The sequence below is a fragment of the Argentina anserina genome, chromosome 2 (genome assembly GCF_933775445.1).
Source record: "Argentina anserina chromosome 2, drPotAnse1.1, whole genome shotgun sequence".
NCBI lineage: Eukaryota > Viridiplantae > Streptophyta > Magnoliopsida > Rosales > Rosaceae > Argentina > Argentina anserina.
Window position 1 is genome coordinate 3745449 of NC_065873.1, and position 9683 is coordinate 3755131.

General features: G+C 40.6%; 1 protein-coding gene across 1 annotated transcript; it reads left to right on the forward strand.

Moving 5' to 3' along the window:
* Positions 1 to 7159: 7159 nt before the first annotated feature.
* LOC126782051 (uncharacterized) lies at positions 7160 to 9070 on the forward strand. Its single transcript, XM_050507206.1, has 3 exons — positions 7160 to 7738; positions 8290 to 8638; positions 8888 to 9070. The coding sequence occupies exons 1-2, from the start codon at positions 7160 to 7162 to the stop codon at positions 8620 to 8622; spliced, it is 912 nt and encodes a 303-aa protein (XP_050363163.1). The 3' UTR covers positions 8623 to 8638; positions 8888 to 9070.
* The last annotated feature ends 613 nt before the right edge of the window (positions 9071 to 9683 follow it).

Consider the following 9683-nt stretch of genomic DNA (forward strand, 5'->3'; position numbering starts at 1 on the left):
AAGAATGCTTGTGGTGAGATTCGAACCTTGGTTATCCAAGGTACTTATTAAGTCCTTAGCCATTCTAACAAGTTATGTTTTCATCATTTTAATGCACACCTTGACATATATATACATCTAAAATTCTAAATATTTTCAAATTTATAAAATATTTTTTTTAATAAATAAATATATATTTTAAAAATAATATTTAATTAATTTGTCCACCACGTGTCCGTGTCCAAAAAAATTATATATACCGTGTCTACGTATCGAATCGTGTCTAATACGGACACTCGTGTCCGTGTTACTTAGGAACTAACTAAGGTCACTATTTGTGATAACAAGAGTTTCAAAATTTGTCTCACGGAGCACATTTCTTAGTTATATATTTATTACTATAAAGCAGGTACTCAAGTACCACCAAAATGTGAATTTTCGAATACACCATTTTCATATCTCACCGTGACAAATAAACAAATAAAAATATTATGGTCAAAATTTAAATAAATTCGTACCATTTATTTTCTAACGTATATAACTACTCACTTTTGCACGGCGGTTTTTAGGTAAAGCAAATAAAGCAGTCACCGTACACACCGTAACACACGTTTTGATATTTTAGGTTAAATTAATTTTTGTATTGAAAAAATAATAACAAAAAGATTAAGTTGTCTCCAAAACCTTGGTCGCTAGCAAATACTGTCGTCGTTTCCTCACCCCCGCCGAAAACACTGAAAAAAATGTGGAGAATGCGGAGGAGAAGGAAATGGTGTGAATTCCTAAAGAGAATCAGAGGGGAGGATGACGAAGACGACGCTGACGACAAGTTGTCAGGCCCCATGCCTTACTTACCTGACAACGTCATCGAGAAAATCCTCTCCTTCCTTCCGATCAAAGACGGCATTTACGCAACCGTCGTTTCAAAGCAGTGGGCGGCGCTGTGGCCTTCCTTCCCTGTCATCGATCTCGACGAGGGCGATCCCATCAACTGCGAATCCTATTTCGAACGTCTACGTTTCCTCAACTTGTTGTATCACTCCCTCAGACGATGCAGTCACCAGAAGCTTCTGGACAAGTTGAGGATTCGAGCCAAGTGCGACCTTGGAGGCGGTGGCGGTTTGGTAAATGAATGGGTTGAGTTCGCAATTGAGAGGTGCGTTAAAGAGTTAGACGTTACAGATTTGGATCAGAATGACAGGTTGTATAAGAACTTGCTGATTACCCATGATGTTTTGACTTTGAAGTCTTTAACTAGTTTGAGTTTGGAGAATGTGAGATTGTATGCTAGTTCTGGTATCAATGGTCCTGTGAGCCTACCCTTGTTGAAAACTAATAGGTTAAAACCCAGAATTGAAAGAAAAAGAAGAACAAAGGAAACAAAAGACCGGATAATTTCATAGATAGCTCGAATGAGCGGTTTGGATCTACATAATGGCACACAGCCTTAGACATGTGTCGATAAGACACAGGTTGAAGCTTAATCAGATCCTAACGATAATTACTGGCTAATTAAAATAGATATAAACTAATAGAAGTCACACACAGATCACGTGATCACTCAACAGCCAACTCCCCTAGCATTGTAAGGCAATAATGTGAATTCCCTAACAATGCTGCCCCCAACAATCAAACTTGACCTCAAGCTTTAAAATCTGGGAAGCGTTCAATGATCTCATTAGCAGGTTCCCAAGTGGCCTCTTCTTCTGCAGATCCAAGCCATTGAATGAGCCATTTGACCACTGCCTTGTTGCCTTCCTTGAACATTTTTCTGTCCAGTACCTTTCCTGGATACCATCTCGGATTGTGTGGATCAACATAAGGAGGTAAGTGAGCTGCAGTGACTACAACATGTCCCACTTTCTTCTTCAGCAAAGAAACGTGAAACACAGGATGAATTTTTGCACTTGCTGGTAGCTGCAACTTGTATGCCACAGTGCCAATCTTCTCAAGTACTTGGAAAGGTCCATAGAATCTTGGAGATAGCTTGTGGACTTTCCTTTTCACCACACTATGTTGTTTGTAAGGTTGAAGCTTCAGATAAACCCAATCCCCAACCTGAAAATGACGTTCCACATGCCTTTTATCATACTGTTGTTTCATCCTAGCTTGAGCAACCTCCAAATTTCTCTTAAGTACTGCAATTAATGCATCTCTGGTAGATAACTGCTCAGCCACTGCTTCTACATTGGTTGAACCTGGCACGTAAGCTTTAATGGTGGGCGGTTCATAGCCATAAAGAGCATGAAAAGGGGTCATACCAATTGTTGAGTGGTGGGATGTGTTGTACCAGTATTCTGCCCACGGCAATGCCTCACTCCAAGAGCTTGGTTTTTCACCCACTGCACATCTCAGGTAATGCTCTAGGGTTCTATTAAGATTCTCAATTTGGCCATCTGACTGAGGGTGGTAAGCCGAGCTCTTATGCAATACAGTACCTTGCATTTCAAAGAAAGCATTCCAAAAAGCACTCAGAAATATAGGATCTCTATCCGAGATGATTTCTTCTGGCATGCCATGCAATCTAAACACTCCATTGACAAATTGCTGAGCCACTTGTGAAGCTGTATAAGGATGGGCAAGAGTGAGAAAATGAGCATACTTAGTGAATATGTCCACAACTACCATGATCACATTTTTCCCTGCAGAAACTGGTAAACCCTCTATAAAATCCATGGAAATATGTTTCCAAGACTGTACTGGGATAGTATTTGGCTGAAGCAAACCTGGAGGCAATGTAGCTTCATAGTGATTCTGTTGACAAACATGACATTCAGATACAAACACTTTCACATCATTATGCATTCCCACCCACTTGAAAGATCTAGCTAGCCGTTTGTAAGTTCTATGTCTGCTAGCATGGCCGCCATTATACCCATCATGAAACTCAGCAATGATTTTCTGTCTCCACTTATTTACTTTTGGCACAAAAATTCGATCTCTGAACATAAGTTGCTGACCAACCAGCTTGTAGTGAGGGTGGCTGTTCGGATCGACCTCAAGCTCTGCAATAATTAATTTAGCCTCAGTATCTACTCTACAAGCTGCCTGTACCTCCTGCAAAAAATTGTAAGTTGGACTAGAGATGGTGCACAACTGAGGGATGGTCATCTCTTGACTTTCTGAAATGTCACCCAACTCTTCTTTTCGTGATAAGGCATCAGGTCCTGCATTATTCTTCCCAGCCTTGAAATGAATAGAATAATCATAACCAGCCAACTTCAACAACCACTTTTGTTGTGTAGGAGTAGTTATCTTTTGATCTAGGAAGTATTGAATAGTTCTGTGATCAGTGAAGATTTTAAAATGATTGCCAACTAGATAGGGTCTCCATTGTTGCACAGCATATACCACAACCAACATTTCCTTGTCATACACAGACAAGGCTAAGTGCCTAGGAGAAAGGGCTTTGCTAAGAAAAGCTATGGGGTGGCCCTCTTGCGACAATATTGCTCCAATTCCAATCCCTGATGCATCACACTCAACCACAAATTGTTTAGAAAAATCCAGCAAGGCTAGGACTGGAGTCGTCATTAGTGCCATTTTAAGGTCTTCAAATGCTTGCTCAGATTGTTCACTCCACTGAAACCCACCAGCCTTGAGCATATCAGTCAAAGGTTTTGCAATCAAGCCAAAATGTCTAACATACTTCCTGTAATAGCCAGCTAAACCCAAGAACCCTCTAAGCCCTTTCAAAGTCTGTGGTTTCTTCCAATTTCGTATACTCTTAATTTTTGCTGGATCAACTGCTACCCCTGTAGCACTGATAACATGACCTAAATACTCCACTTGACTAACCCCAAAGCTACACTTGTTGAGTTTGACCTTCATATCATGCTGCTGTAACCGTGCAAACACCATCTCCAAATGTTTCAAATGCTCATCCAAGTTAGCGCTGTAAATCAAAATGTCATCAAAGAATACTAGAACTCCTTTTCTCAGAAAATCCCTCAATAGCTCATTCATGACTGACTGGAAAGTGGATGGAGCATTGGTTAAGCCAAATGGCATCACCAAGAACTCATAGTGCCCACTGTGAGTTCGGAAAGTAGTTTTGCAAATATCTGCTGGTGCCATTCTGATCTGATGGTACCCTGACCTCAAATCCAACTTTGTAAAATTGGTTGCACCATGTACTTCATCCAATAACTCATCAACCACATGTATAGGATACTTATCTTTCACAGTAGCTGCATTTAGAGCTCTATAATCAACACACATCCTCCAAGTTCCATCCTTCTTTTTGACTAACAAAACTGGTGAAGAGAAAGAACTTTTACTTGGTCTGACTACTCCTGCATCTAGCAGCTCCTGCACAATTTTTTCGATTTCAGTTTTTTGAAAGTGAGGGTATCTATAAGGTCTTACACTGATTGGAGGCGTGTTTGGCAATAGTTCGATGGTATGGTCTTGTGACCTCACTGGTGGCAAGGTGGTAGGAGTAGCAAATATTTCTGAATATTTGGAAATGAGAGTGTGAATCTGCTCATTCCCAACTCCCACAGCCTTAGTAGCTTCTGCATTAATGGCCTGCACTTGCACCATCACAGCTTCTTTCTCCTTTCTCAACAACTTTGTCATCGCCTTACAACTAATCATAGCTCCCTTAGACACAGTTTCACCTTGCAATTGGTACCAACTTCCTTTGACATGGAACTTCATCAATTTGGTCTCAAAATTCCAAATAATGTTCCCCAAAGATTTGAGCCAACTAGTTCCAAGCACAATCTCACAACCAGACAAAGGTAATATATAATAATCAGCTGCAAACTCAAATCCTTGCATTTTAAGTTGAAAATTGGTCTCACCTAGAGTTTGAACCTTAGCTCCAGTGGCTAGAAGCACATTGAGTGGTGAAAATTGGTGAACAGTGACATGACTACCTTTAAGCAACTGTGGGTGCACAAAGTTTTGAGTGGCTCCGGAATCAATCAAGATGTGCACTGACTTGTTGTTGAACTGCCCATTTAGTTGCATGGTGTCACTTTTGCCTCCCCCCATAACTTAGAGTCGAATTAGTGGTTCATCTAAATCCTCCACAGGAATTGGTGGCACCTCAAACTCCACATCTTGTTCACCCTTCTCCACAGTGTCCCACTCATCATCAGGAACAATCTCCATGCTCATTAACTGCCCTCGTTTTCTACACTTATGTCCAACACCAAATGGTTCTTTACAAATGTAGCATAGCCCTGCAGCTTTTCTTGCAGCAAATTCAGTCTCAGATAGCCTCAGCCTCCCATTTTGATTAATATTAGTAGGAGCACTGGTTGTTGGTGGTCTGGGAGCATAAGGTAATTGAGGTGTTTGGGAACTGCTAGGTCTTGGTGTGTACAAAGAAGTGGTTGTAGTTTTAAAATGAGGTGTGGACTTAGCTTGGTGTTTCAACCCTTCATTTCTGAATTCATAAAGTCGGGCTAGCTCACATGCTTCATATAGAGTTCTAGGTTTCAAGGCCTGCACATCTGATCGCAACTCCTCCTTCAACCCTCCAATGAAAAAATGCACCAACTGTTCAGCAGAAAAACCAGGTGCCCTCCTAGATAGCTTAGTGAATTGATCCATATAATTGTTCACTGAACCTACTTGATTCATTCTAGCCAATGCCACTTGATAGTCAGACCGATTGTAGCTACTAAATTCTCTCATTAAGAGATCTGCAAGACCTTGCCAATTGTTTGCAAACTCGTGCCTAAACATGTACCATCGGTCAGCCGCCTTGTCACTTAAATGAATACTAGCAATTGAAAGCTTCTTATCATCTGGAATTTGGTAAAACTCAAAGTACTGGTCAGCTTTATTCAACCACTCAACGGGGTCTCCCCCACTAAACGTTTGAAACTCCAATCTCATTTGTCTCATGGTAGGCAAGTTGTGGGCATAATCATGGTTTGGTGGTGGTGGAGGCTGGTAGTAGTGCTGATAATGATGAACATTGTAGTGTGGTGGTAAATCAATTTGTTGTTGGTGGTGTGTTGGTGAGGCTGGAGGAGATATGGGTGTGGAATTAGGCACAGTTGAATTAGGTTGTTTAGTTTGTGTGGTCACAGTTGCTGATGGCCCTGCAGAGTTGCCAAACACAGGGGCATGGCCTGCAGGCGCGGTTGCAGAGTGCCCTGCAGTGATACCAAACAAGGGAAATTGGCTTGCAGGGGCTATATAGGGGCCTGCATAGTGCATGCTAAAAGGATTATAATGGCAATGACTCAAATGGGTACAAGTCCCTCCCCCAGTGTCATAAACCTGAGCACTCTGAGTTAGTCCTACGGACTGTGAAGCCCCAACCATCTGCTGTGCAGCCAAAGAAGCACTGCCCCCAAAAATGGTGGGAATAGGCACTTGAGTGGTGTCTACTGTACCCCCAACCGAACCCAGTGGACCAACCAAACCCTTATCCTTCCCAATCGTAAATCCAACATCCACAAGGGCCTCAGAGGATGTAGGTACCTGCAACTGCTCAGATCTGACAGGAAACGACGGAGTAGGACCTGATCGAGAATCGTTACCCACAAGCTTTGCTCGTGTCGATGACGAGCTAGAGCTCTGCAATTTTGACGAAGCAGATCCACCACCAGAAGGCGGAACAATCCCCGGAGACATAGGCACATCAGGCGCTGCCGGAATCGTACCCCGAGGTAGTTGAGCCAGCTGCGTAAGCAACATGGACTGAAGCTGCGCCATCGAGGCAGCGAGAGAAGTCTCCAACGTGGCCTGCAACGAAGCCTGTAGAGAAGTCTGCATCGCCTCCAAACGAGCGTTGGTCTCATCGCGATGCTGCTGGAGCTCAGTTTCTAGGTGAATCAGCTCACCCGAAACCTCAGGCGCATCACCAGGTGGTTTCCCTAAGCCCATGTTCTTTGCCATGGGAAAGGATCGGTGGCTCTAGATACCAATTAATAGGTTAAAACCCAGAATTGAAAGAAAAAGAAGAACAAAGGAAACAAAAGACTGGATAATTTAATAGATAGCTCGAATGAGCTGTTTGGATCTACATAAAGGCACACAGCCTGAGACATGTGTCGATAAGACACAGGTTGAAGCTTAGTCAGATCCTAACGATAATTACTGGCTAATTAAAACAGATATAAACTAATAGAAGTCACACACAGATCACGTGATCACTCAACAGCCAACTCCCCTAGCATTGTAAGGCAATAATGTGAATTCCCTAACAAAAACCATGTCTCTCAAAGAGGTGTTGTTTTTGGACGACGATGATGATACAGCCATCTGGGGATTCCCCAGCTTGCTTTCAGGGTGTCCTGTCATCGAGCATTTGTCGATTGATACATGTAAACTAGGCTACTCTACCTGGCGGCTTGAAATTTCAAGTGACAGTCTGAAATCCTTGAAAATCATGCATTGTCATTCTTCCGATATCTACGTTACTGCCAAGAGTCTAGAGGCTTTTACATACTATTCAGATTGTACTTGTCGTTACCATAAGAAAATGTACTTGTGGGAATGTGACAGCTTGAACCACTTGGACATCTTTTGTAAAGGGCTGAAACTGCTTCTTATGCATAATTGCCTAGAAACTATGGAGAATTCGTTTTGCACTCCAAATCTGGATGCTTTTGAGTATAGTGGATATCTGAAGACCAAGGTCCGTTTTGTGGAAGCTCCGTTGAATTTTGTAAAGGCTACAATACGAGTTTGGGAGACGGAATGGCCCACAAAATTTTATTCTGCTATGAGAGATTTTCTTGAAAGTTTCGATTGCTCTAAAAGAGTGAAGATACACATTACAGAGCCAGAGGTAATATATTTAATCTCTTCTTATGTTCTTTTCTTGCTGCTCATATAGTTTGTAGTCTCTTATCTCTAACATTGCGCATGATTTATTTATTAAACTTGGACTGTAAAAAAAAAAAGAGCAACTTTTAATTTTAACCCAGTTGCATGTTTTCTTTATGTTTTGATACTTTATGAATCTAGACTTGTCTACCATGCTTAAACTCTGAAAGTTGAAGTGTTTTTTGATTATTTAACTTGAGTGCTAGATATTTAGTTAATGAAGAAACCTAGGCTTAAGAGGGATTTTAATATTGAAAAAAGATGTTGTGATCTGGTTCTGTTGGTGTTTGAAATACTGCAAATGTAAGAGAGGATCTTAACATGGTCAGATTACGTAATCTGACATCCTGACCTAAGATAGAACACGTATTAGTTGAAATTTTGTTTTTTGTTGGTTAATGTGAGGATTTAAATTTTGGAATCTCTTATACAGGAAGGTGTGATATGCTGTAGAAGTTATAGTTGAAGGGTGTATAATGTAATCTTTAATATTTTGTTGTCAATGTCTTGTAGGGTGTGTTAATACCTGAAAATCGCAGAGCGGAATGGACTCCCCCATTACCTGGTATCAAGCAGCTGCAGCTATACTTTCCTGCTCCAGTGGGGGACATTGAGTATTGTATGAGACCTTCACTGATTTGGATGGCACCATCTGCTGAAATTCTACCATTTCTAATTCACGATGACGATGATGAATATGATACTTATGACGATGATGATGATGATGACAATGTTGCTGATGTGGATAATGACAATGATGATGACTTTGGCGATAATGCTGATAATATTGCTGACGAGGATAATGACATTAATTACATCGACAATGTCGATGAGGACCACGACTAAATTAATATGGGTAAAGGTGGGAATTCTATCTGTAGAGTTACTTTTGAAATTGATCACTTAAAGATTGTTAATTAATATTGTTGGTTCCTGTTTTAAAAATAATAATGTTGTATAGCTCTTACTTTCTTTATATTGATCTTATTATAATTTAATTAGCAAGAATAATCAATTAACCGGCACCTTCATTACTTGGGCTCTTACTGTCTTTTTGGATGCCTTTCCATTTTGTACTTGCCATTAAGTTCATGTTGTGTTTACTTCCCAGGGCAATTAAGAGTTCAAGTTCCAGTCTTTGTCCTTGGACTTCATCCATTGCAAAGCTCAGCAAATTGAAGTTTATTCTCTGATCTCAGTTTTTTGCAGACCATTGTGTAATGGTAGTGGAGGGGGAGCAGCAGTGTGGCATATTATTGAAGATGGAAGGTAACTCGGGTTTTTGATTTGGGGTGCAGTTTTCAAGGCTTGGAGGGGGATGGAGTCGTGTTGGTGAGCATATGTTTACTCACATGCATTACTCTTTTGTTGCTCCCTTATTGTTATACACTTTCTGGTGATTGTTAAGTTTAAGTTCAACACAAAAAGCTTTGTAAGGAGAACCATTGCAATTGATTAGTTTAACTTAGACAAACCAATCATTTCATTCTAGCTTGTTGATTGTTACTTGTTAGTTTTGACTCTAATACTGATATCTTTTGTATTGCTATCTGAATTGCTTATATGCAATTACTTTTTTTTCAAAGAAATAGAAACCTGGACAAGTATGTTCTGTTAAATGCAAATGTTATGGATATGCCTTTCTCTTTCACATGACAGCTCATGGCTGGTGCAAATGTGCAATGGTGCTGTGGCTTTTGTTTCCCTAAACCCTGTGGATAAATTGTAGGTTACTGTTTTGCTAATATTTCGTCCTCTAGAGTATTTCATTTGGGGTTTTAAGATAATATCTTTCATTTATATTCCTATGGTGAGGGATCTCATTTACTTGAAAGGCTCAAGTACATTTGGAATTTTGGTTTTTTTTTTCAAGAAAAAGAAAAAAGAAGAAGCATCCTCTGAACCTA

What these genes read in the sequence shown, in the direction of transcription:
- LOC126782051 (XM_050507206.1), top strand. Translation starts at nt 7,160, where the DNA reads ATGTCTCTCAAAGAGGTGTTGTTTTTGGACGACGATGATGATACAGCC. An exon ending in TACACATTACAGAGCCAGAG is followed by an intron (nt 7,739 to 8,289) that starts GTAATATATTTA and finishes AATGTCTTGTAG; the next exon opens with GGTGTGTTAATACCTGAAAA.